General features: G+C 47.1%; 1 protein-coding gene across 1 annotated transcript; it reads left to right on the top strand.

Annotated features, from left to right (window-relative positions):
* On the top strand, positions 1-27,507 carry SNRNP200 (small nuclear ribonucleoprotein U5 subunit 200). The gene is made up of 45 exons (XM_004435816.2): positions 1-145; positions 676-839; positions 2,234-2,405; positions 3,162-3,354; positions 3,839-3,894; positions 5,227-5,325; positions 5,680-5,832; positions 5,936-6,035; positions 6,222-6,358; positions 6,966-7,049; positions 7,145-7,318; positions 7,619-7,756; positions 7,992-8,147; positions 8,728-8,898; positions 10,340-10,533; positions 10,751-10,874; positions 11,995-12,144; positions 12,389-12,499; positions 13,089-13,220; positions 13,385-13,573; positions 13,930-14,127; positions 14,536-14,688; positions 14,802-14,882; positions 15,159-15,242; positions 15,905-16,011; positions 16,357-16,475; positions 16,778-16,932; positions 17,049-17,238; positions 17,447-17,620; positions 18,629-18,789; positions 19,112-19,339; positions 19,693-19,884; positions 19,977-20,155; positions 20,352-20,503; positions 21,694-21,802; positions 22,970-23,078; positions 23,578-23,767; positions 23,865-24,029; positions 24,264-24,385; positions 24,665-24,808; positions 24,913-25,089; positions 25,379-25,539; positions 25,637-25,718; positions 26,894-26,986; positions 27,089-27,507. The coding sequence occupies exons 1-45, from the start codon at positions 101-103 to the stop codon at positions 27,230-27,232; spliced, it is 6,411 nt and encodes a 2,136-aa protein (XP_004435873.1). The 5' UTR covers positions 1-100; the 3' UTR covers positions 27,233-27,507.
* Positions 27,508-27,550: the final 43 nt, after the last annotated feature.

Here is a 27,550-nt window from a genome sequence, read left to right as displayed (position 1 = left end):
TGTGCTGCGTCCGTCCGGCCCGGCAGGAGCGTAGAGCCGGAGCGGTCTGTAGCGTGCGGTGCGGGGAGCGGAGCTCTGAGACCCCGGAGCAGCCGCCGCCATGGCGGATGTGACCGCCCGTAGCCTGCAGTACGAGTACAAGGCGGTGCGTGTGGGCTCGGGGAGGACTCCGGTTAGGGAGCCCAGCGGGCAGCGGGAGGCTGAGGGAGTCTCAGTCTGAAGGCCTACAGGAGAACCGCCAAAGCGGAGGGGAAATCAGATCGGGCCGAAGCGGGGGTACACGAGGTGGGGGTGTATGAGTAACCCCGCCGGGGTCTGGGGCGGGCGGGATGGGCTAAGAGCTGTGCTAGCAGTGTTTGTTCCCTGTTCCCTCAGCCTTATACCCGCCCACTTCCACACGTCACCCCCAACATGCTCGCCGCTTTTCCCAGCTGTGGGTTGTTATGGGCAGTGTTAGCAGCGAGGATCGTTCAGCTGATTTGGTTGCCCTTTGCTCATCCGCGATTATACGATGCTATTTCTTCTTAAGGAAGACATCTTTTTATTCCGGCTAGTCATTATCAGCACTTAGTGGCTCCGATTCTTGCTTCTTTTGTTATCATCAGCTGGCATCCTTGTGATGTGTAAATTGTCCCTGCTTATGTCAGAGCTTCGATAATCTTGTGATCTTTTCAGAACTCGAATCTTGTCCTCCAAGCTGACCGCTCTCTCATTGACCGGACCCGCCGGGATGAACCCACAGGAGAGGTGCTGTCCCTGGTGGGGAAGCTGGAGGGCACCCGGATGGGAGATAAGGCTCAACGGACCAAACCACAGATGCAGGAGGAAAGAAGAGCCAAGTGAGTACCAAGGGGAAAATGACTCTTCTTCAGATCCAAAGTCCATCTTCCCTTGAGCATTTGAGCAGTGTTTTGCTTGGTGCAAGAGGAGACATCAGTGGCATTAAAACAACTGAGTAAAGGTACAAACAGAACATGAGATTTAAAAGGTTCTTTGGCTTTATCAAGTGTACCTAAAGTGGAAAACAACTTTTAGACCTTTTTCCAACATGTGTTTCTGGTCCACAGAGACATCTTAATTTTCTTCCCGATATTTTCAAGACCCTTGCTGTTCCTTTGTCTCAGTAACTCTTTTTTCCTTCAGTTACTAATTTCCCACCCCTACTTCTTTCCTCTGCTGTTATCCACTTCCTACTTTTGTTATTAAACTGACATTAAATCATCCATAGCGTGAATGACAGGTGGGTTTTTTTGTTTGCTTTTTTTAACTTTTTGGGAGATTTATTTCAAAACTTAATTTTTGAACTTTATCTCACCATTATCTTTTGATTCTGATCATCTCTGTGTCTTCCTCCTTTCCCATGATGAAGTCTCAAAAATTTGTAGGCACAATTTTGATTAAAGTAGTTATGTTTGAAATGAGTTAATACATCATTTGTTGTCCACCTTGCAGAGTATGACTTCTTTTCCAGTTTTGTTATAATTTGTTGGGAATCAATGGTAGTAGATTCCTTTGGAGCTTCAGTTTCTCTGGCTAGAAAATGTGTCAAGAGTGAAAAACTAATCAAAATCCGATTTTATAATATTGTCATACGAAGTAAAAAGGGTTGTCTTTTTTATTTTTATTTTGTTTATTTATTTATTTTTTTTTAACTTTTATTTATTTATTTTTTACCCCAAAGCCCCAGTAGATAGTTGTATGTCATAGCTGCACAGCCTTCTAGTTGCTGTATGTGGGACGCGGCCTCAGCATGGCTGGAGAAGCGGTGTGTCGGTGCGCGCCTGGGATCCGAACCCGGGTCGCCAGCAGCGGAGTGCACGCACTTAACCACCAAGCCACGGGGCCGGCCCTACTTATTTTTTTTTTATTGAGGTAACATTGGTAAGGGTTGTCTTTTTTATTTTTATTTTGTTTGTTATTTATTTTTTTTATTGAGGTAACATTGGTAAGGGTTGTCTTTTTTAAATGAATGAGGAAGAGGTCTCATTGTAATGTATAGTGCATCTAGTGAGAGAATGACAGAGGATTCCCTTTCTGTTACTGTGTTTCCATTAAAAAATACTCCTGCTAGTGACTAAGGCCAAAGGGAATTATTTGCTGAGGTACAGATTCATGTTTTTAAATGCTACCTGTGTGCCATGAAGCTGAGAAGAAGAGGAGAATGGGCTTGATTTCGTCTTGCCTTTGGGACAGAAGGTTCTGTCTGTTCAACATCACACTATGTGTCCATTAGGCGAAGAAAGCGTGATGAGGACCGTCATGACATCAACAAGATGAAGGGTTATACTCTGCTCTCGGAGGGCATTGATGAGATGGTGGGCATCATCTATAAGCCCAAGACTAAAGAGACCCGAGAGACCTATGAGGTGCTGCTCAGTTTCATCCAGGCTGCCCTCGGGGACCAGGTGAGACAGCCAGAGGGTGAAACCATGTTTTTGGAGAGGGAGAGAGTCACAACTGGGAGGTACCGGAAGAGCCTTGTCTGTGGATTTTCCTGTGTGAGCCGTACCCGTTTGCAGAAGTGGCTGTTTACTGAACACTTTATGTGGGGTAGAACTTTGTGTGTCTCCTCTCTTTCAGTCTTCACATCAGCTCTGTGACTAGGTGCTATTAATATTCATTTTCTGTTTTACAGAAGAAAAATGTGAGGCAAAGAATAGTTAAGTAATTTTCCCAAGTCACAGAGGTAGTATTTGGCAGAGCTGGGATGTGAGCCCAGGTAGTCTGTACCCAGAATCTGTGCTCTTAACCATTATACATGTGTAATTAGATTAAGGACCTTTATGAATCCCTGAGAGGCTCTGCTGAGGGGGATGCTAGAGGAGGTGAGGACAAAGAATTGCCAAAAGTTGACAGACTAGAAGAGGACTGCAGAGTGTCTCTACCACCTGGAGAAATGTGGCCGACTGTTGTGGAAGCTGTGTGCTTCTGCTTCCTAAGACTACCTACCTAGTCTTTTTTAAAACAGAAGGCTCGTTCTTCAATGGTGTGACTCTTGGTGGCATTTTTTATTAACATGAATGAAGATGGTCAGAACTTGGTATGCAGGTTTTAAAGAGGTATGGCTCTTCACATCCTGCTGTCACATTAAGCTGGTCGGTGATGTTCTACTTCTCATTGTTCTAAATGTTTGTTGTTGGGGTTTTTCTTTTTGCCACCAGCCACGTGATATCCTTTGTGGGGCAGCTGATGAAGTTCTAGCTGTCCTAAAGAATGAAAAGCTTCGGGACAAGGAAAGGAGAAAGGAGATTGACCTGCTACTGGGTCAGACAGATGATACCAGATACCATGTGCTAGTGAACTTGGGCAAAAAGATCACAGACTACGGTGGAGACAAGGAAATCCAGAATATGGGTAACTGAGCTCCTAATGTCCTGATCATATTAACTGGTTGCTTGGTGGCCCCTAAATGTGATCTTCTAGCCTCAGTCATTAAAGCCTCTGGCTGTGTCAGTGAGTTCCTATAACCTGTTTGGTGTTTACTGAGGAGTTGTGATTGATGGACACCAGAATCCCCAGATGAGAGCAGCCGTTTCTTAATGTGAGACCCTTTCGTTGTAAAGAACCTGGGAGAAAGCTTGGGCAGAGCCTGGGGGGACTCAAGAGGTTGAATAAGCAGAACAGGGTCCCGTCCAGGGTTGGCAGGTTGGAGAAGGCCTCAGTGGTGGCAGCATAGATGGCTCTCTGATGCTGATCCTTGAGTGTCTTCGTGTGTCCTTAGACCGTAGATCTATCAGAAGGAACACAGGTCAGGCATTTGGGGAGGAAACTAGCTCCATTGTGCCTCATTTTCACTAACTGATCACTGTCCTTTGTTTTCAATCCCTCATCGTTGCAGATGATAACATTGATGAGACATATGGTGTGAATGTACAGTTTGAGTCTGATGAGGAGGTGAGTGATGAAGCAAACAGAACCAGTCTGTTCTCGTTTTTTGCAATTGTTAAGATGAGGGGATGTAAAGAAGCTCCTTAGCTTAAGCCAGATAAATTGTATGGTGTTGTGTGGTTGTCAAACTTGGACATAAATATTGTTTTGCTAAAAAATTGTTACGGTTATCTTTAGGTTTTATAAAGCATATTTAAATTTATAAATATAAACTAATATAATAATTTAAAATCAAGTGGATCAGCAAAAAGAAAAACAAAAGATAGATATCATGTATACCTTCATTGAGGATGTATGCCACCATGTTTTACTGCGTTTTAACCTTATTGTGATAATTTCCCACTTTGCAGTACTGTGTCCTACTGCCAATTTCAGAAGAATGCACATTTGCCCAAGAGCATGGGCGTATTTTGTGCATGATTGTTTAAGTAACAGTTGCAGCAGCCACTGAGGTTTACCATCTAATCAGAATTTCTTGAATATAACCAAACAGGAACAAATGAGGCACTTGAAAAAATTTACAAATTTGCCCTAGAGTTCTCAGTGGGTGAGTTTGGCTCCTGAAAGGTAAAATGCTGGTCTTGGAATATCATATAGTAGGACAGGAAGAAGGGGTAGCACAGGAGAGTCAGAGGAAGCAGCACCAAGTTGTGAGCCAGGAGGTCTGAATGTCGGTCCTATGTCTTGGGCAGGCCGTTTTGGTTCAGCTTCTCCATCTGTCAAATAGATGACTGAAGTAGATGACTGCTAAGCCCCTCCTGCAGTATAGTTAATAGGATTTATGATTTTAAGTAGCAGCACACTAAAAGAATTTGCTTGTAGTGTTCATTTATTTAACAAATCCTTATTATTAAGTGCCTGCTTTTAACATGACACTGTGCTCAGTCCACAGTACAGGGGGAGCAAGTGTGGGAGTAAAGACAGTGGTGAGTAAGCTAAGTGTGCCTCTACGTTTCTGGATCACTGTGTGCTTTCCCAGGCAGGCTTCTGTGTAGCTCTTCTCTCCTGCCAGCTGATAGCTCTTTTTTTCTTTTATTGATTGTGTGTATATGAGAGAGGCTGTGATCCAGTTGGTTGCCACTGTGGCAGCCTAAGGTAAGAAGCAGAAAAGAGAGACGCTTCTAATGAATCCATGCCAAGTGGACTTAGACAAGGGAGGTCATTCCATTAAATGTACTCTGGAATGAGGCTGACCCTGGTTCCACTAAGCTATTGGTTTCACCCCCAAAGCCATTGCTCTAACCGTGGAGCTAATTTTAAGTGACTCAAGGGAGAGGTTCTATGGTGATGCCAGGATCAGCTTCAAATCATGAGTTGGGGTTGGGGCTGTTTCCACAGGAAGGTGATGAAGATGTGTATGGGGAGGTTCGAGAAGAGGCGTCTGATGACGACATGGAAGGGGATGAGGCTGTGGTGCGCTGCACCCTCTCGGCTAACGTAAGTACAGTTTGCTCTTGCCCATTGCTGCAAGCCTGGGTTATTTCTGAGTGTAGTGCTTCTTTCCTGCACCTAGGTCCTGTTATATATTATTTATTGACCTACCTTTTTATAGGGTGAGCCATAGTAAACATGTAGTGTTTTTCTTAAGATTTCAGTCAGTCATCCTTCTTCCCAAAGGCATATGTTGATGAAATCTTAGTTTGGTGTGCTCCTGAACTCAATATAGCAGAGTTTTTTTCTTTCTGGAAAGTCCTCAAAACAAGGTAGGCTATGGGGGCAAGTAGAACTTTGTTGCAAGGTGATGAGAAGGTGATTGGGGCAAACAGACATGGTGCCTGGTTACTTTTGTAGCTTGTAGCCTCGGGTGAACTGATGAGTTCCAAGAAGAAGGATTTGCACCCCCGGGATATTGATGCGTTTTGGCTCCAGCGGCAGCTCAGTCGCTTCTATGATGATGCCATTGTGTCGCAGAAGAAGGCGGATGAAGTGTTGGAGATTTTGAAGGTATGGCCAAGATCACACTGCTGTGTTCAGCGGATCTTAGCAGATGGAACATTGTGTGAAGCAGATGGCTGCGTCCTCACTGACGCTGTTACCTTTCCTGCAGACGGCCAGTGATGATCGGGAATGTGAGAACCAGCTGGTCCTGCTCCTTGGATTCAACACTTTTGATTTTATTAAAGTGTTGCGGCAGCACAGGATGATGAGTGAGTATATGGTGGACCGTCCTGTCGTGTATTCGTGTGCCCAGGCACATGTGTGATGGGAGGCGATTTTGCCTTCACAGCTTTGGTACTGGTGTCATTTATTTTTCTTTCTACCCCAAGGTTGACAATTGTTTTTCTCTCACCCCCTCCTTCTCACCTTCCCTTTCTTCCTTTGGCTGTTGGCAGTTTTATACTGTACCTTGCTGGCCAGTGCACAGAGTGAACCTGAAAAGGAAAGGATCATGGGAAAGATGGAGGCTGATCCAGAGCTCTCCAAGTTCCTTTACCAGCTCCACGAAACTGAGAAGGAGGACCTGATCCGGGTGAGGGCTGGCTTGGTTTATCCTTGGTCTGATTCCTGAGCTAGAGTGTTTGCTTCATCTGCTTTGGAAAAGAGACACTGGCTAAAAGATTGCAGCATAAAGCTAAGTTCCTATTGAAAGAGGAGGTTGAAGAAGTAAAGTATTTCTCTGAATTCTCTGAGGTTTGTCAGTGGCACAGATTAGAATCAACACATTCACCGTGGCGTGGTTGAGAGACCACTGACCTGCTGCCATCTTCACCAGAACCACAGGCCCTTTTCTGTTTATTTATACAGTATATCATGGCATCTGGTGAAAACACAGGAACAGAACGCATGTGTTTGCTGAACACAGGACCCACACTTCTACCCCTCAGGGATAGCCCTTGATGCTGAATGTCTGCTTTTGAAATCTTGCACTGTGCATTGTCCCTTTCAAGCTGTTTGCTTGCTTTCATCATTCTGGCGGTCCCCACGGCAAGTGGCTGAACATAAAGAGACGTCTTTTTGTTATGAGACTTAACTAGGCAGCACCCATGCGTCCAGCTCAGCTAAGCAGGGACTGAAAAGGACAAGAACCTAGAATGGTGATGAATCGTTGTTATTCTTTTTATCTTTCCCCGTTACAGGAGGAAAGGTCCAGGAGAGAGCGAGTGCGTCAGTCCCGAATGGACACAGATCTGGAAACCATGGATCTGGACCAGGGTGGAGAGGTAGGTATCAGGGCCCTTTCCAAGGCTGTGATGGATGGAAAACTCATTGGCTCACTTGCTCACCTCCTTTGTATGTTTGTTTTTAATACTCCCAGGCACTGGCTCCGCGGCAGGTTCTGGACTTGGAGGACCTGGTTTTTACCCAAGGGAGCCACTTCATGGCCAATAAACGCTGTCAGCTTCCTGATGGATCCTTCCGTCGCCAGCGCAAGGGCTATGAAGAGGTGCATGTGCCTGCTCTGAAGCCCAAGCCCTTCGGCTCAGAGGAAGTGAGTGAATTGCTTTTCTCGGTTTTCGGCTCAGTTCACCTCCCTTCCGGTTTGGATTTCTACCCATTAACCAGAATGTGGCCTTGTCTCATCAGTAGTTTATTCCAGAAGTGGACACTGCTTCAGAGTTTTCCCATTTTGATTTGGAGCCCAGGGGACAATATTGATCTCTCTGGTCTGGCTTTCAGTGGAGAGTTACACAGGGAGGTTGCCAGGAAATGCAATCCTGGAAATCCTGCAAAAACACAGTCTGCTCAAGGATGCTGCCAGTGTGGTGTGAATAGCATTTCTTTCTTCTAGCAACTGCTTCCAGTGGAGAAGCTGCCCAAGTATGCCCAAGCTGGATTTGAGGGCTTCAAAACGCTGAATCGGATCCAGAGTAAACTCTACCGTGCTGCTCTGGAGACAGATGAGAATCTGCTGCTGTGCGCACCTACCGTAAGCACTGCCCTGGCTGCTTTTTTCTTGTGGAACGTGGTGTATGTTTTTGGTGGCAGGATTGTTCATCTCCACCCCTACCCCTCAATTCTTTATTCTTTGATGGAAGGGGTTAAATGGTAGGATCAAATTCCCAGGACATGCTCTATTCTCTCTTTTGGTGATAAGTCCATGGAAGTTGGGCAGTGAGTCTGCCCAGGTAAACAGGCCTTCTCATCCTTGATCTCTGTCCTAGGGTGCTGGTAAGACCAATGTGGCCCTGATGTGTATGCTCCGAGAGATAGGGAAACACATTAACATGGACGGCACTATCAACGTGGATGACTTCAAGATTATCTACATTGCTCCCATGCGGTCTTTGGTGCAGGAGATGGTGGGCAGTTTTGGAAAGGTTAGAACTTTTCTCCAGGATATATTGGGTGCAGTTGTCAAAGTATTGGGAACAAGCCTGGTACATCACTGCTTCTTGTATTATGGTATTTCTGGAATGCCTCACACAGTGTTTCTTTTCCACTTCAAAGATGGAACTTGACCCAGGTATAGAGTGTTTCTAAAGCAAGAATGTCCTGGACCTATCTTGGACTTTCTCAGGGGTTTACCATCTTTCTTTCATCCTCTCCATAGCATTTTTCTATGGTTGTTATCATTTGCATTATTGGCGTTTTTATGAAACACTCACATAGATGTGGTTGATAATAGACCTAGAGGTGTTATTCTAGGTCCTGTTATCTACGACTTTCCATTTCCCCCTCTTGTGTGCAGAGCTCCCAGAGATTCTCTTTCTGCTTCATTTGCCTGAGTGCTTGGATTCGTTTTAGAAATATCTCATATTATTGGTCTAATTCACCTGATATTTCCCTGATGGGCCGATGCCTACTTCCAATACCCTACACTCAGACTTCCCAGATAGAAAGTGTGGTATCAGGGCCCCCTTCAAGTATTCTTGCCTGACTTGCCTTTCCTCCACCCAGCGCCTGGCCACATATGGCATCACTGTTGCAGAACTGACTGGCGACCACCAGCTGTGCAAGGAGGAGATCAGCGCCACTCAGATCATTGTCTGCACCCCGGAGAAGTGGGACATTATTACTCGCAAGGGTGGCGAGCGCACCTACACCCAGCTGGTGCGGCTGATCATTCTGGTGAGCAGGGAGTGCTGGGGGAACCGAGTGGGAACATAATGGTAATGTAGTGGGAATGTAGAGACCCGGCCAGGTCAAGGACAGCTTGGTGAGTTTTAGCGCTAAACATTTGCTCAGTGCCTTTTCTCCAGGCACTAGCCTTTGTAATGACAGCTACTGTCAGCATTGCTGTTACCAATAAATGAGAATCTGCACTTAACTGAAAAATTTTCCAGTAGGTGCACGGTGTTTGCTATGTAAGAATATCTTTATTATGTCTGAAATGTTTTGAAATAAATGTAAACAGACAAACTAATTGTGTCCTCCCAGAACATTAAAGGGCTTTATAAATAAATAGTCCATTCTCAGTGGGAATGAATGAGGAGTCAGGATATTACGTTCCATCTACACAGAAGTACCCAGGGAGGGATGACTTTGAGTCTGAGTGTAGTTTCTTTAAGTTGTCTGGGAAAGCAGAAAGGAGACCTCACATACTGATTTTCAGTGTTCTAGACCAGGGGTTGGCAATCTGTGGCTACTGCCTTTTGTTTTATTGGAGCATAGCCATACTTGTTTGTTTACGTATTGTTTGCAGCTGTTTTTGTGCTGCAGTGACAGAATTGAGTATTTGTAAACGGGGACTGGCTGGCCCACAGGCCTAAAATATTGGCTGTCTGGCCTTTTAAGAAAAAGTTTGCCAATCCCAGCTTTAGAGCCTTGCTACTCAAAATCTTGTTAAAAATGCAGAGTCTCTGCTGAATACCCACTGAAATACAATCTGCATTTTATTTATTTATTTATTTTTATTATTTTTTTGTGTGAGGAGGACTAGCCCTAACATCCGTGGCCATCTTCCTGTACTTTATATGGGACGCTGCCACAGCATGGCTTAACAAGCGGTGCGTCGGTGCGCGCCCGGGATCTGAACCTGTGAACCCCGGGCCGCAGCACGTAACTGCTGCGCCACCGGGCCAGCCCCCAATCTGCATTTTAACAAGATCCCCTGCTGCTTTGTTTGCATGCTGAAACTGGAGAAGCCCTGCCTTAGGCTATTGAACTGTTATTTGATGGAGGGTATCTTGTTCTTGGTAAGGATAATTACCCAGAGGTGAAGCTTTATTTGATACAAATATGCTCTGATCAGAAGCTTCCTTTTTAGTAAAGAAATTTACCTTTGAGTGAAGTTATGAACTCATTTACCTGAAGTATCAGATTTTCTTGCCGTAAAGCGCTATGTTTCACTGAACTGTAGCAAAGCAGCTCATGGTCAGAGCATGTTATTTCCTGGACCACTTCACGGTGAATGTTGTCTCATCCTTCGGGTTTCTCTGGCTTGGGAGCCCTTTTCTTGTCTTCTTCATTTGGCATATTAAGTATGTACCTACAGAATGGGACTACTGTCAGGAAAGAGGGCTACATTTCTCTAGTTCTAGAGGTAATTTGCTGCCCTCCCATTCTTCAGGATGAGATCCATCTTCTCCACGATGACAGAGGTCCTGTCTTAGAAGCTTTGGTGGCCAGGGCCATCCGAAACATTGAAATGACCCAAGAGGATGTCCGACTCATCGGTCTTAGCGCCACTCTCCCCAACTATGAAGATGTGGCCACCTTTCTGCGTGTCGATCCTGCCAAGGGCCTCTTCTACTTTGACAACAGGTACAAGAAAAGAATGGGAGAAGTTCAGCCAGGGTGACCTTCCTGCTGTCCTTTCCCTTTTCCAAGGAGTCCTGTTGGATTGGGTTTTAGAAGGCCTTTGGGTTTTGATGTGTTGTGAATCCAAAAAGAGGACTGTCGCTCCTGGGCAGTGAAAAGGACTGTTTATTTCCTCAGTATTCTGTGCCAAAAAACCTCATTTGTCTAACTGAACTTCTAGCTTCCGCCCAGTGCCTCTGGAACAGACTTACGTGGGCATCACAGAGAAAAAAGCTATCAAGCGCTTCCAGATCATGAATGAAATAGTCTATGAGAAAATCATGGAACATGCTGGAAAAAATCAGGTCTGTCCATGGTTTCTTGTTATTCTTTAACTCTGTTCTTTTGAATTTCTGACTTAGCGATCATCAGGCAAGACTGACAGAGATAAGGAGAAAAGACACAACGCAAATCACCAATATCAGAAATGAAATGGAGTATTACCACAGAACCTGTAGTCACTGAAAGGCTAATAAAGGAATATTATGAACAACTTAACACATAAATTTGATAGCCTAGAAGAAATGGGCCAATTCCTCAAAAACCACCAACTTCCAAAACTCAGCCTCCGTGAAGTAGATAACCTGAATAGTCCTATAACCATTAAAGAAATTGAATTTGTAATTTAAAAACTCGCCAAAAAGAAATCCCCAGGCACACATAATCAGTCTGTCTATCTACATTATCAAGGGTCCTCCCATAAAACATTTGGGTGGCTTACACTAAAAATATAACACAGTAAAAATAAAGATGAAAATTAAAAACTAGTGAAAGATGGCATTTTGTAGAAAGTATGACATAATTTTGTAATTGAACACTAAAGTGTAGCCATGTTAACCAAGACAAAAGCTAAAGAAAAGTGACAGGTTATGTATTTATTTTTGTCTGATAGAAAGAAGCATATGAATTTAGATGAAGAGACAAATCTTTTCTTGGCACTAAACACTCGGAAGACTTTCTCTCCTACAAAATGGTGCTAGTCTCATACTGAGACTTATCTCCTAAGTCCTTTTATAAAGGCCAGTGCCCATTATTTTGTATAATATTTTAGCTGTTATTTTGCAGACACATTCTTTAGGTGCTTACAATCTTGTCAGGTGCCTGGACACAAATTCTTAATCAAGCTTCCTGAATTAGCATCCATCTTATGTTTAAACTTGCTGTTAAAGATAGGGTGTTAAGAGTTAGTTTAGTTTCCCGGTTACAGGACTCTGTCACTGTGCTTGGTAAGTTCATTCGCTTAGGGTCTTGCTGGCCCTGTTCAGGTTTCTAAGCCACACATTCCTGCCATTGCTCCTCTTCAAGACCTTGCCTTCTGGCCTTACAGTGGTGCAGCCTCTGCTTCTGCCGGCTGGTGCCCCAGGGCTGGTGGAGCAGCTGTTGGAGCTATGTCTCTTGATGTTGCAAACTGTGGTTTCTCCTTAGGTGCTGGTGTTTGTCCATTCCCGAAAGGAGACTGGGAAGACAGCCAGGGCCATCCGGGACATGTGCTTAGAGAAGGACACTCTGGGTCTGTTTCTGAGAGAGGGCTCAGCCTCCACAGAAGTCCTTCGGACAGAAGCTGAGCAGTGCAAGGTGAGGAGAGACAGACCCTGTTCTCTCATTCCAACCTGGTAACTGGCTCAATCCGAGTTGTCCAGACAATCCTCTAGGACTGCATCATGGTGCTATTGTTTCACACGGGTTAAAGTTGATTGTCTGGATGGGGTTATGTGGAATAGGTAAGGGGCCGGGTCTCACGTGAAAAGATTTACTTAGTCTCTGGGAGAGTTCTCACAGGAAGGCTCACCTCATCACCTGTTCTTTTTCTCTTCCACAGAACCTGGAGCTAAAGGATCTTCTGCCCTATGGCTTTGCTATTCATCATGCAGGCATGACCAGAGTTGACCGGACGCTTGTAGAGGATCTTTTTGCTGATAAACACATTCAGGTGAGGGTGGTCAGAGCACAGACTTCAGAAGATCCGAAACGTCAAAAGTGTTAAAGGTTGTGCTGTATGTTTGCGCCTGGTACTTTATCATTTCTGGCTCAAGTACCCCAGGTCAGAGGGTTGTGATAGGTACAGTAAACATAACTTCACGCCACCTCTCCCAGCTCTTCACATACTGCGTGAGGAAAGATAAGTGAGTTTAGGGAAGTGTCTGAGAAGCATAGCAAAGCAAGCGTGTTGGTCACACCAGAAATTGCCAAACAAGGCCTCATAAGGTCAGGACTTTGTTCAAATTTCCTCTCTCAGGATAGCCTGTATTTTTAATTAAATTGTCTAGTAACCTTAAGTTGATTAATATAGGTCTGCACTTCAGCCTCTTAGGTGTCTCTAGAACCTTGAAATGTTAATTCTTGAATAGATGAGGAACCTAAGGACTCTTTTCCTCTTTATTCTGCTGTTATATTGACAGGTGTGGGACCCACCTCACAGTGCTGTTGAGGCTCTGAGGCCAGTTACCTAGAGAAATTGGGGATATTAACCCTCTGGTGGTAATGTCCGTTTTCCTTATTACTTTGCCTTGCCTCCATAGGTTTTAGTTTCCACAGCAACTCTAGCTTGGGGTGTGAATCTTCCTGCACATACAGTCATCATCAAGGGCACCCAGGTGTACAGTCCAGAGAAGGGGCGCTGGACGGAACTTGGGGCACTGGACATTCTGCAGGTACAGATCCTTTGAGTTTATTCTCCGTGGGGAAAAGTATTGTGTGTATAAAATGCAAGAATACCAAAAAGATGGCAGATGGAAGGCAAGGTTCTGTAAAGTGGACTCTCAGAATCACACCCGGAAGCTCTGTGGCCATAGCCCTCTTGCTGTCTCTGACCTAGATGCTGGGACGTGCTGGAAGACCCCAGTATGACACCAAGGGCGAAGGCATACTCATCACATCTCATGGGGAGCTACAGTACTATCTGTCCCTCCTCAATCAGCAACTTCCTATCGAGAGCCAGATGGTATCAAAGCTGCCTGACATGCTCAATGCGGAAATCGTGCTGGGGAACGTCCAGAATGCAAAGGTAGGGAAGGTCTCTGCCCTTGTTGCTGTTTGCCTTCTCCAGAGAGGCCAAAGTACCAGGAGAGGGATGGTCTCTGTTGTGGAGCTATGGGCCACCAGCATCTAGGGTCCTCCAACCCTGCGCTCCACATCTTCGGTGTAAGCAGGCTCTGGTAAGCTTGGATCTATGGCTGACAGTTCCCCTTGTTACCAAGATCTTAGAAAGGACTCTTTGCCTTTTTAAAAATGAAATATAAACATTCAGAAGACAATATAACACACATCCTTATAGTTGGGAATTAATTTCTAAGTGATCCAGGGAAACTTTGCATTTGGACATCAGTTCTCTATGCTAAGACCCCAAGCAATGTCTTGTAGGATGCAGTGAATTGGCTGGGCTATGCCTACCTGTATATCCGAATGCTCCGATCCCCAACCCTCTATGGCATCTCTCACGATGACCTCAAGGGAGATCCCCTGCTGGACCAGCGCCGACTGGATCTAGTTCATACTGCTGCCTTGATGCTAGATAAGAACAATCTAGTCAAGTATGACAAGAAGACAGGCAACTTCCAGGTGAGTGGGCTGAGGGATTGAGGCAAAGGTCTCAGCAAAAGTTGTAGCCCAAGGGGACAGTTTTTTAAGTTGCTGTCTTGATTTGAGTACTGCCTGTCTAATTGCCCATTGCTTGGAACAGTAGAAAAACAAGTGGGATTGGACTGTGCCCTTTGATCCTAGGAACTTCTAAAATGGTATAATAAAGCCTGACAGTGCCTCCTTTCTGTAACTTGAGTTGAGGTGGCTAATTCAGCTGTCTTTTCTGTGTGGGCATCAATTCACTGTAGGCCAGTTTATTGTACCATCTTTCTTCATGTGCTTGGGCCAGACACTTGTATTGCTGACTTCATCCAGTGGGCATCTGTTGTCCACAGTGAGAGGTTGTGGCTTGTTAATGATTGGTATTGGACTGAGTCTTCTTCATAGGTGACAGAACTAGGCCGGATAGCCAGCCACTATTACATCACCAATGATACAGTACAAACCTACAACCAGCTGCTAAAGCCCACCCTGAGTGAGATTGAGCTTTTCAGAGTCTTCTCGTTGTCCTCAGAGTTCAAGAACATCACCGTGAGAGAGGTAAGTCCACATAGCATATTGGGACGGTGAGTTGGTACTCACCACCAAGTCTCTGGATGGGTTCTTTCCTCGGCCACCTGGCTTTTCCTTGATCTGTTAACTTTTTGTGGCAGGAGGAGAAGCTGGAGCTGCAGAAGTTGCTGGAAAGGGTGCCCATCCCTGTAAAGGAGAGCATTGAGGAACCCAGTGCAAAGGTGAGCCCAGCTCCTCTCTGCTTGGAATAAGGATGAGGTAGTTTTCATAACCTTTTAAAAGATGAATCTTGAATTTGAGTTTGTACTTGGTAACCTGGTCAGTTTTTGCATCCTTCTCACGTGTTCTTTTTGTATGGAATAACAATTATTTAATGTCTGTACATCAAGAGCTATAGAAGATCTTACCTGGCATGTATACCCAGAGCAGAAATATGATTCACTTTCTTGGACTGTTCAATGATTGGCCTCCTTCTGGGTGACTTGGTTTTTTTCCAGATCAACGTGCTTCTCCAAGCCTTCATCTCCCAGCTGAAATTGGAGGGCTTTGCACTGATGGCCGACATGGTATATGTTACACAGGTGAGTGCAGAGTGTGCCACCGGGAGAGGGGGCCTAAACAGTTCCAATTCTTTGTGTGCGGTGTATCTCTTGGAGAAAGTAGGCCCAACACTAGTGAGGGAGAAAGAATGCTGAGTTTTGCCTTAGTTGGCTCGTTGCTTGATGCATGTATGGCATAGCCACTCTATTTTACCGATCTTGAGCATGTGGGAAAGGTAAGGCCCTGAGAGAGAGTGATGGGGAGGCTCCACAGGGAGATCCGCAAGACATAGTGTCTGCTTCCCTATAGAGAGTGACTTCCCACTGTGGCTGCTGGGCTCATAAATAAATCCATAAATGGCAAAAGGCTTTATTAACTATTCTCTATCTTTACCTCTGTGGGCAAGTCACTAGCACCTTCACTCTTGCTAGAACCCTAAATGCTAAAATCATGCAGTGAGCGTTACGTTAAAATGTTGTGCAATGAGCTCGAGCTGCACTTTTCTAACTGTTCTGTGTTCAGCAAGCATCTACTGTATAGAATAGTAGTTACAGAGGGAAAGAGTAGTTACAGAGGGACTTTGTTTTTGAGTTGGTGTGGCTGATTGCATCAGAGCTTGAGATAATTAAACTGTGTGTAGAGTGGCTTATTAGGTCTGGAGATAGTGGGGACTTAACAGAGGGAATGCTCCATCTTTCCCCAGTCGGCTGGCCGGTTAATGCGTGCCATCTTTGAAATTGTCCTGAACCGGGGTTGGGCACAGCTTACGGACAAGACCCTGAACCTCTGCAAGATGATCGACAAACGCATGTAAGGGTGCAGTGAGCTGGAGGCTGATCACCATGATTTGGGGTCCCCAGGCTGAGGGTGTAGAGAGAAAGCCTTAGAGTGCATGTTATTTCTGGTTCTGGTGCATGAAATGTGACATGTACCTGGGTGAAAGTTAGGAAGGAAGGCCCTTTGGGGTGGAGCTGGGGAGTGAGGGGAGGGTGGTGGCGAGTGTTGGCTCTCAGGTCTCACTACTGGCACAGTTTTGAATGTCTTTCTTTAATGACTGTGTCTCGTGTGGTCATGGCTAATCTGTTGGAAGCGATGATGAGGGCAGTTTGTTCCAGGCCCTGCACAAGGGACTAGTTTTGTTTCCTTCCTGGATAGGTGGCAGTCCATGTGTCCTCTGCGCCAGTTCCGGAAACTCCCTGAGGAGGTAGTGAAGAAGATTGAGAAGAAAAACTTCCCCTTTGAGCGTCTGTATGACCTGAATCATAATGAGATAGGTATGTGGGATGCTGTCGTTCTTCTTGTCCTTACAGCTCAGATGTCTTTCTGAGCCTTTATACTTTCTACTTCCTAGGCCCTGTGCCCTAATATCTTGTGTTCATTTCTCATGTCCCACTGAAGTACTAGGCCAACTCTTGGTCTTGGGACTTTGAATCCTCTGGGCTCCACTGAGAGTGAAGGGAAGAACCTGCCCCACTGGAGCAGAATCTGCCAGTTTCCCATGGTGGCCCTCAGGGCCTAGTTTGCAGACCTTAGGCAGGCTGGGCTGCAGCCCATGTCCTCTCTCATGTCCTCACAGGGGAGCTGATCCGCATGCCGAAAATGGGGAAGACCATCCACAAATATGTCCACTTGTTTCCCAAGTTGGAGTTGTCGGTGCACCTGCAGCCTATCACACGCTCCACACTGAAAGTGGAGCTGACCATCACACCAGATTTCCAGTGGGATGAGAAGGTAAGGTTTGGCTTGGCAGAGGGACTGGGTTCAGAGTGATCTTGGTGAGAGCTGGACTGGAGGTGCTGAGTTCCCACACTGGCTCACAATCCTTTTACTTGTGCTTGTGTTGGCAGGTCCATGGTTCGTCAGAGGCATTCTGGATTCTGGTGGAGGACGTGGACAGCGAGGTGATACTGCACCATGAGTATTTTCTACTCAAGGCCAAGTATGCCCAGGACGAGCACCTCATTACGTTCTTCGTGCCTGTCTTTGAACCGCTGCCCCCTCAGTACTTCATCCGCGTGGTGTCTGACCGCTGGCTCTGTGAGTGTGTCTCCTCTGCACGGTCCCCTAGGGACAGGTCCTCCCGGGGCAATTGTAAGAATGTCTTGTACTTTGTACTGGGCCAGACTTTGTTGGGGAGAGTGATATATAGGCTGCCTTGGGGTTTCCATTGTGCACGGAGGGGCTCTGGAAGTTCGTTGGGTAAAGAGAGGACTGTTCACTACCCTTCCCATTTCTTTTCTGGCAGCTTGTGAGACCCAGCTGCCTGTCTCTTTCCGGCACCTGATCCTCCCAGAAAAGTACCCACCTCCAACCGAGCTTCTGGACCTGCAGCCCTTGCCTGTGTCAGCCCTTAGAAACAGTGCCTTTGAGAGCCTTTACCAAGATAAATTTCCTTTCTTCAACCCCATCCAAACCCAAGGTAGGTGTTTCCATCCCCAGGCGGTCAGTTCCCATGGAGGCCTTTTAAGGTCACCTAGAGACAGATGTGTTCTGTGGCACGAAAGGAAGTAGGATGCTCAGGTGCTTGGCAGGCATGGGAGCTCATTGAGGCCAACTGTTGGAGCACACCAGGACGTTTTCCTTTCTCAGAGTCCTCGGTTACTGTTAGATTTGCTTTGCTTCTTTGCATGTCTCACTGGGGAGGGTCTGTAGAGCAAAGTCTTATCACAGTGCATTGTCCTTCTCAGGCTTAGGAGGCTGGATGCCTGCGCCTGATGCTCATGTGTTGAACCAGAGTGTGTGGCGTTGACTGAGGCCTCCTCCCCCTCATGGTTTTAAATGACTACTACATTCACAGAGAACGCCCTCTTCTCTGCGTACTTTTGGCTGAGGACATCCTGGATGTTTTCTCTTTCATTCCTCCCGCCAATCTGATGAGGGATTTACTACTCGAGATACTACTGTTAGTGTCCTATTTTATAGATGAGGAAACTTAGGCATAGAGAGGCATCCCACTTGAACCAGCTAATAAATAGAACCTGGACTTTAACCTAGTCTTGATGCCAGGGCTTAGGTTTTTACCTTCTTTCTATATGCGACTGTTTCCAAGAAACATAAGAGAGTGTTGGAGGGGCAGAGAAAAGTAGCCAGTTCCCTTTTGTTCTGCATCCTGGTCTCTGAGAAGACCAGCAGAGAAACAAAGAAGGCTACTTGGTCTCCTTTGCTTCTGTTGTTGTCCCACAAATCTCCATGGGACCTGAACTCTTGATCTTGGTCTCTTCCCCTCTTCCTTTTGTGTGGAAGGGAGAAAATGAGGGGGGAGAGGTGTAGCAGGCCCGGCTGCAGTTAGAGGCCCTCATGCCATCACCCCTTCGTTGTTGCACTCCACGGCTGACTGGCTGAGTTTCTCAGGTTGTTCTCTGTTCTGATGAGTGGTCTGAGTCTCTTCTCTCCTCAGTATTCACACTGCTTCTCTGCCCATTTTCAGTGTTTAATACCGTGTACAACAGTGACGACAACGTGTTTGTGGGGGCCCCCACGGGCAGTGGGAAGACCATCTGTGCGGAGTTTGCCATCTTGCGGATGCTGCTGCAGAACTCAGAGGGGCGCTGTGTCTACATCACCCCCATGGAGGCTCTGGCAGAGCAGGTGTGTGATGTGGTGTTGTGTCATGTGTGAATTTTCCTGGAAGCTGTTTTCATCTGTGAGTCCAGATCAAAGTTTTCTATGCCCTGAAATTTGCAGGGTCAACTGGGGCAAGACTGTTTGCTTTTTCTTGGTCATTTCCTCAGTTTGTGTCTTAAAGAAAAGCAATCCCATCACGTAAAGGCTGGTGTAGGATTATAAAGTAGCTTAAGATCTAGAGATCAGCAGTTCCCTTTGTTTGGATTCTCAGGTTTTTCTCATAATAAAGGAAATGATGTCTGGCATAGCCTGATATTTTTCTGCCCTCCATCTCCCTGCCTGCCAGGTTTACATGGACTGGTATGAGAAGTTCCAGGATAGACTCAACAAGAAGGTGGTGCTCTTGACGGGGGAGACCAGCACGGACCTGAAGCTTCTGGGCAAAGGCAATATCATCATCAGCACCCCTGAGAAGTGGGACATCCTTTCCCGGCGGTGGAAGCAGCGCAAGAATGTCCAGAACATCAACCTCTTCGTGGTGGATGAGGTCCACCTTATCGGGGGCGAGAATGGGGTATGGCTTGATCTTGCACACAGAAGAGGGGCTGTGACTGGCCGAGTGACCTTGGCATTGGGCTTTATGTTTGGGTCTGAGGCCAGAGACTAGGGGCTTCTCCCAAGAGGATTCTGCTTGTCACCTAATTCCAAAAGGATGATGTGAGACTTATTTGTAGTACTTTTGGAAAATAGCATTGCTTAGTGGAGATTGGCTGTTACGGAGGAGGTGGAACCAAAGACAGGAGAGCCCCCAATTAGAAGGAAGAATTAGGGGCTTGTTTGAGGTTGTTGGGCTATACAGGAAGGGTAACTGAGGGCAGAGGATGGGGCGATTGGGCCTGTAGTAACTCCCTCCTCCCTCTTTCCCAGCCTGTCTTAGAAGTGATCTGCTCCCGAATGCGCTACATCTCCTCCCAGATTGAGCGACCCATTCGCATTGTGGCACTTAGCTCCTCGCTCTCAAATGCTAAGGATGTGGCCCACTGGCTGGGGTGCAGTGCCACCTCCACTTTCAACTTCCACCCTAACGTGCGTCCTGTACCCTTGGAGCTGCACATCCAGGTAGGACCCATTCTTCTCATTCCTATGTGGGCTCATATGCAGAGTACCAGGTCTTGTAACCCTTGTCTCTTTTTTTCTTCCTTGGTTTCCAGGGCTTCAACATTAGCCATACACAAACTCGCCTGCTCTCCATGGCCAAGCCTGTATACCATGCTATCACCAAGCACTCTCCTAAGAAGCCTGTCATTGTTTTTGTTCCGTCTCGCAAGCAGACCCGCCTCACTGCGATTGACATCCTCACCACGTGTGCAGCAGACATCCAGCGGCAGAGGTGGGGTGGGGTCGGGCCTGGCTTCTGGGGCTTGGTGTGAGGGGGAGTTGGGTCAGGTGAGGTTGGCTCACCCTGAATGGTGTTCTGTTTCTGAGGGTGGCGTTAACCCCCATCTGGCTAGGGGCTGGGCAGCTGCACAGTTTAAAGGGTATTTGCTAGGGATTGGAACCGCTCCGAGCTGTGCTTGTGTTGCCAGGTTCTTGCACTGCACCGAGAAGGATCTGATCCCGTACCTGGAGAAACTAAGTGACAGCACGCTCAAGGAAACGCTGTTGAATGGGGTGGGCTACCTGCATGAGGGGCTCAGCCCCATGGAGCGACGCCTGGTGGAACAGCTCTTCAGCTCAGGTAAAGAAAATCTTGTGGCACAGAGTGAGAGTATATCCAAGGGTATCACAGGTGGTATGTATTAAACTTTAGGGTTTGGGTGATATTTCTCTACAGCACCGTAGTCATTTTCAAAACACTTTGCTGATTATTTTATCTATTATCTTTCTCTCTCTCTTTTTTTTTTGGTGAGGAAGATCAGCCCTGAGCTAACATCCATGCTAATCCTCCTCTTTTTTTTTTTTTGCTGAGGAAGACCGGCTCCAAGCCAACATCTATTGCCAATCCTCCTCCTTTTTTCCCCCCAAAGCCCCAGTAGATAGCTGCATGTCACAGTTGCACATCCTTCTAGTTGCTGTATGTGGGACGCGGCCTCAGCATGGCCGGAGAAGCGGTGCGTTGGTGCATGCCCGGGATCCGAACCCGGGCCGCCAGTAGCGGAGGGCGCGCACCTAACCGCTAAGCCACGGGGTCGGCCCTATTATCTCATTTGATGCTCCCAATAACCTTGTGATGTAGGTGGGACAAATATCCCTACTTGCTAGGTGAAAAAACAGGCAGGCACATAAGGTTGTATTATTTCAGAACCTTGTTTTCTAGATCAGGACCTTTGGCCACTAGACCTAGTTTTCCATGGCTACCAGACTCACCAAGGTTGTTAGACCCCAGAGAGGTAGTAAATGGTAGAACTGTGAGCCTCCCTTGGGTGGTCGTGTTGACCTGTGGCATTTCATGCAGAGTATCATCCTTTTGACACTGCTTGGTGGAGCTGCAATGGAGATGCTCCTGCCAGAATCATTTACTGTCACTCTTTGACCTTTGAATCTGTCTGGTTTGGGGCACACTCAGAGCTCGATTTTGCTGCCGTGTACTGAGCCAGCCCATGGCTGAGCTGGTGTTAGCACCTCCAGTCAGCAAGGCTGGTCTGTCAGGCAGGTGTCTAAGCTTAGCTTTCCCTGGGCTTGGGATTCTGTTCCAGCATTACCTTGTTTCCTCTAGGATAGTCCCCCAAGCAGGGCCACAGTGGCATGGCGCCACCTCTTATAGTACTGCCTTGGCCCTCTTAGTCACATCAGACCTTGTTTCTAGCAAGGTTTGCTCTGAGTTCTGAAGCGTAACACAAGATAAGTTCCTGCCTGCCTAGGAGACAGTACATCCTGCCTCATCCCAGGTGCCTTGCACTCAGTCTTCTTCTCCCCTCTGCTGCTCAGGGGCTATCCAGGTGGTGGTAGCTTCTCGGAGTCTCTGCTGGGGCATGAATGTGGCCGCCCACCTGGTGATCATCATGGACACCCAGTACTACAATGGCAAAATCCATGCGTGAGTCTCGCTGTGCTCTGCCTTAACAGGAACCTCTCTCCTAAAATGAACATGTCATTTGCAGATCCAGAAGTTAATCATGAAGACGAAGTGTTAGGGAAATAAACAGCTAGCCAGGATTCCACTACAGCCAGGTGTTTGAGAGAGTTTTTAGTCTCAGGACCTATGCTCGCATTTGCCTTTATAGTTGTCCTCCCATATTTCAGCAAGTTGGAGAAACAGGAAGTTTAAGCCAGAAGAAACTTTATTTTTGTTTGTTTGTTTGTTTGTTTTTCTTTTGTGAGGAAGATGAGCCCTGAGCTAACATCGACACCAATCCTCCTCTTTTTTTGCTGAGGAAGACTGGCCCTGAGCTAACATCTATTGCCAATCCTCCTCTTTTTTTCCCTTTTTCTCCCCAAAGCCCCAGTAGATAGTTGTATGTCATAGTTGCACATCCTTCTCGTTGCTGTATGTGGGACGCCGCCTCGGCATGGCCGGCCAAGCGGTGCATCGGTCCGCGCCTGGGATCCGAACCCGGGGCCACCAGTACCGGAGCCTGCGCACTTAACCACTAAGCCACGGGGGCCAGCCCCAGAAGGAACTTTAGAGATTATGTAGTTAACTTGTTTATTTTACAGATTGGGAAAGTGACTTGGTCCAGGTCACACACCTTTGTGGTGACAAGAAGTAGGTTTGGTTTTTCTAGAAAAAGCTAGAATAACTTAACCCTTAAAAATATTTTTTTTCCCAAAACGCAGATTATTTGGAAATGAGTGTTATTTTTATGGGCTTACTTTTAATGTCTTAACCTGCTTCTAAGTTTGGATTTAAGTCAGGTGACTTGCTGACTCATGAAATGTGCAGCTGTTCAGGTTAGGAAGCTTGACTTAGATATTTGATCCTTTAATAGGGAGTGGTTTTGCTTTTGGCATTAGGTGGGTTTATAGCTTTGGTTCAAGGACCCTGACCAACAAAGTGGCAACTCTTATACTTGAAAACGACAGTGATGTATAGATACGCAAGGGAAACTAGTGCCTAAGCGCAGGAGCTCATCAGCAGAGTTCTGCTGTGCTTTGCCCCTGTCTCCCCATATCTGCATTTTATTCTTGGACGTTTAGGGAGTCAGAGCCCCCTGAGTGCAGTCTCTATTGACGCACCTTTGCCTCCTTTCCCCTCGGTCACCAGGTATGTGGATTACCCCATCTACGACGTGCTGCAGATGGTGGGGCATGCCAACCGCCCTTTGCAGGACGATGAGGGGCGCTGCGTTATCATGTGCCAGGGCTCCAAAAAGGTCAGTCCTGGCCTCTTGCACCACTTGGAGATCCTGGGCCTCAGAACAGATTCTTTAATCTCTCTTTGGATAGATGTCTTTACTTACTTTTTTATGTTCGTCAACTTCTGCCTCTTTTATTTTCCACATTGCTTTTGTAATAAGCCTCTCAGCCATATGGGATTTTGTAGCCTTTTGTTTTGCTTCTCCATTGACTCCATGTGTTGAGGTCTTTGCTCTCTGGCTGGTTCTGTCTTTCGTTATGCACTGCTCAGCCTGTGTGTCTCGGCATACCCTGATACCACTGTAAAAATGACAGTGATGCCAGTGGGAACAGAATACACACCCAACCTTCCAGGTCCAGACCCAGCTCACCTTGTCTGTGTATCTGGTTTCTTCCATTTTTGTATTAGCTGTGTCTGTCACACAAGGGCCATCCCCTTTTAATTTGCCCTTGGCCCTTCTTGTTGACTGTGTTGTCATGAACTTTTTATTACTATCTCCCTCCCCTCATCCACAGGATTTCTTCAAAAAGTTCTTATATGAGCCATTGCCAGTAGAGTCTCACCTGGACCACTGTATGCATGACCACTTCAATGCTGAGATTGTCACCAAGACCATTGAGAATAAGCAGGATGCTGTGGACTACCTCACCTGGACCTTTCTGTACCGCCGCATGACACAGAACCCCAATTATTACAATCTGCAGGGTCAGTGGACTTTGGAGCACACATTATCCTTTTGTGGTCTTCACAGCCCTTGCTGGCCATCTCCCTGTGACTCCCCACTTACCTCTCACCTTCACAGGCATCTCCCATCGTCACCTGTCTGACCACCTATCAGAGCTCGTGGAGCAGACCCTGAGTGACCTGGAGCAGTCCAAGTGCATCAGCATTGAGGATGAGATGGATGTGGCGCCTCTGAACCTGGGCATGATTGCTGCCTACTATTACATCAACTACACCACCATTGGTGAGGGGCCAGCAGGGGCTGTGTCTGTGTCTGTGGGGTGCCTAAGCTAAAGAAATCTTATGCAAAGGTCTGCAGCCCATGGGGATGAGAGATGATGGGGATTCCAGTGCCCCATGTGTTTGTCAGGGGGACATCCTGTAGGGGAGAGCTAGGGTAGCCCAGGCAGTTAACTCTCTCCTCCTTGCTCCTTTTCTGCCTGCTTTTGACTCCTCCTAAATCTCCTTTTTCTGTCAGAGCTCTTCAGCATGTCCCTGAATGCCAAGACCAAGGTGCGTGGGCTCATCGAGATCATCTCCAATGCAGCAGAGTATGAGAACATTCCCATCCGGCACCATGAAGACAACCTCCTGCGGCAGGTGGGGACATCTTGGCTTCAGGAGAACATCCTTGGAGTTGAAATTTGGCCTGTGTGCCCAGAGCACATGGTATCCCTGTCACCACAGGAAAACCCCAGCACACTCCCAACACCTCCATACCTCCCTCACACACCTCCATACACATCTCTACCCCCACCACCCACACCTCTCTGTGTTTTGAAGGGTTGTGAGCCTGGGACAGGTGGTGCTTTTGGCCTGAGAGCTCATCTCAGGCAGGGTCACCTGTTGATCACCAGCTGTTTTTCTTCCACTTTCCAGTTGGCTCAGAAGGTGCCCCACAAGCTGAATAACCCTAAGTTCAATGACCCACACGTGAAGACCAACCTGCTCCTGCAGGCTCACCTGTCCCGCATGCAGCTGAGTGCTGAGCTGCAGTCAGATACAGAGGAAATCCTTAGCAAGGTACAGTGTGGGTGCGGGTGTGGGTATGGGGTGGAGGGGCCAGTGGTGGCCTGTGAAGTGGCAGTTCCAGCCCCGCCTGCTCTTGCACTCCTGTCCCTGTTCAGGCAATCCGGCTCATCCAGGCCTGCGTAGATGTCCTCTCCAGCAATGGGTGGCTCAGCCCTGCTCTGGCCGCCATGGAACTGGCCCAGATGGTCACCCAAGCTATGTGGTCGAAGGACTCATACCTGAAACAGCTGCCACACTTCACCTCAGAGCACATCAAACGTTGCACAGACAAGGTGAGCTGGGTCTGGACCTGGAGTGTTGAGTGGCTGAGCGTCCTAGACCAGGGGTGAGTTGTGGGAGGTGAGTCACAGCAGGGGAAACTTCTAGTTTGGGTTCTTCTGACAGAGGTGTAACATACTGAGATACTAGAGAGCCTGACAGTTGTGCGCTGTGTTCTTTCTGGAGCCGTGTCTGCTTTAGATGATCTGATAGTGTAGCAAGTAAAATTAGCAGCTATTTGGAACCAGTTTCATTTGCTGTTAGTATGTGTTCTCTTCTCCTGGCCTCTGATACCCGCTGCAGGGAGTGGAGAGTGTTTTCGACATCATGGAGATGGAGGATGAAGAACGAAATGCGTTGCTTCAGTTGTCTGACAGCCAGATCGCGGACGTGGCCCGCTTCTGTAACCGCTACCCGAATATTGAGCTGTCTTACGAAGTGGCGGATAAGGACGGCATCCGCAGGTGAGCCAGGGCGGGGTCCCGCTGGGTGCAGCATGCTGGTGTGCTGTGGCCCCGCTGCCACATGGCTGACGTGCTGCCCTGCTTCTCTCCCCCACAGTGGCGGGCCAGTTGTGGTGCTGGTGCAGCTGGAGCGAGAGGAGGAGGTCACGGGCCCTGTGATTGCACCCCTCTTTCCACAGGTATGTCCTGCTAGCTGGCTTCACCAGGTGTCTACCTGAGGCCCTGTCCACTGGCTAGAGTCGGGGTACAGGGCACATTGTCACTAGGGGAGGGAAGTTGAGAGAAATGATTAAGTCACAATGCTGGGAATTAATCTCGGGGTAATGGGTGTTTTTTTTTTTTTGCTTTAAAACAATTGAGATGACTGGTAAAAATATCAGTTCAGTTGTGCAGAATTGTCCATCTCTGACTGTTAAGATGCATTTGTCTGTAACTCTTAAGTGGCTCCAGGACAGTTGGGCTTTTCTAGTTGCTGTTTCTTCTCTCTCCTTTCTCACTCACTGTGCTTCCAGTTGCTTGGTTCTTTACCAGCAGAAAGAAAATCTGATCCCGTAGATGGGAGAATAGTTGAAAGTTGAAAGCAGAAGCCAGATACACTATAATGTTTAATTTTACAAACTAGTTGTTTATTTTTTTTTATTTATTTTTAAAGATTTTATTTATTTATTTTTCCCCCAAAGCCCCGGTAGATAGTTGTATGTCGCAGTTGCACATCCATTCTAGTTGCTGTATGTGGGACGCGGCCCCAGCATGGCCGGAGAAGCGGTGCGTCGGTGCTCGCCCGGGATCCGAACCCGGGCCGCCAGCAGCGGAGTGCGCGCACTCAACCGCCAAGCCACGGGGCCGGCCCTCAAACTAGTTGTTTAATAGGCTCTGAGGAAAGAGTGCTTTAAACTGGAATACTTGGGCTTTCTGAGAGTGGAGTGGCCAGCAGAGAGGGATTCTTGATAGAGGAAAGGCCTCCTGTGGATATTCTCTCCTGGTATGGTGGCATGTTTTTCTCATCTGGCTTATATGCCTTTTTCTTAAAAGGGTCTCTGAGGAGCTCAAAGCTGCCAGGACCCAAAGACTAGATCTCTGATAGTGGAATCTCAGATTCGGTGGCAGGCACTAATTGGGAGAAGGTACTTTGGGATGAGGAGATGAGTCAGAACCAACAAATGAGTTCATCTACCTACTTAAGAACTGAGTTCATTTGAGACACTATAGACAGTTTAAAATCTTAGTTATGCCAGGAAGAAATTTTAGAAAGCTTTCTATCTGGTTTTCATTTTCCTACTTTTGTAACATTCTCATGGTCTCATTTGGCCATCAAGTTTTACATGCTGAAATTCTTGGCTTTTGGTCACTGCAGAAACGTGAAGAGGGCTGGTGGGTGGTGATTGGAGATGCCAAGTCCAATAGCCTCATCTCCATCAAGAGGCTGACCCTGCAGCAGAAGGCCAAGGTGAGTGTCCACTGGCCCCAGCATTTGTTCTGAGACAGGGGCGGGGTGAGAACTCCTCCCCTCCCCTCCGTGCTCACCCTGATTTCTGTTTGCTCTCTCTAGGTGAAGCTTGACTTTGTGGCCCCGGCCACTGGTGCCCACAACTACACTCTGTACTTCATGAGTGATGCTTACATGGGATGTGACCAGGAATACAAATTCAGTGTGGACGTGAAAGAAGCCGAGACAGACAGTGACTCGGATTGAGTCACGAGGCGTTTAATCTCGCAGAGAGGAGAGCTGAACCTCGATTAGAAACATGTACAGTTGTGTGGGATCTCAGTGGTGGAGACCAGGTCTGTTGGCGTGAGGTCTGGCCGGTCAGTGCGGCCCACCTCCACTGCTTTTCCCTCTTGCTACCTTGCCATCCAAACTTTGGATCTAGTGTCTGTAGCTGTCAAGTGTAAGCTGTGTACATTTTTAGGCATGTTTTTTATGGTACCTTTTGAGTCAGACATTCGAATAAAAATAACTTGGAGAAACCATTTGTCTTTGTAATAATTCCAAATTAAAAGTTTCCTTTCT

Source organism: Ceratotherium simum, chromosome 40, assembly GCF_057802395.1.
Source record: "Ceratotherium simum simum isolate JZ-2026a chromosome 40, ASM5780239v1, whole genome shotgun sequence".
NCBI lineage: Eukaryota > Metazoa > Chordata > Mammalia > Perissodactyla > Rhinocerotidae > Ceratotherium > Ceratotherium simum.
The sequence above is the reverse complement of the archived record's forward strand: the minus strand, read 5'-3'. Positions and strand labels throughout refer to the sequence as shown.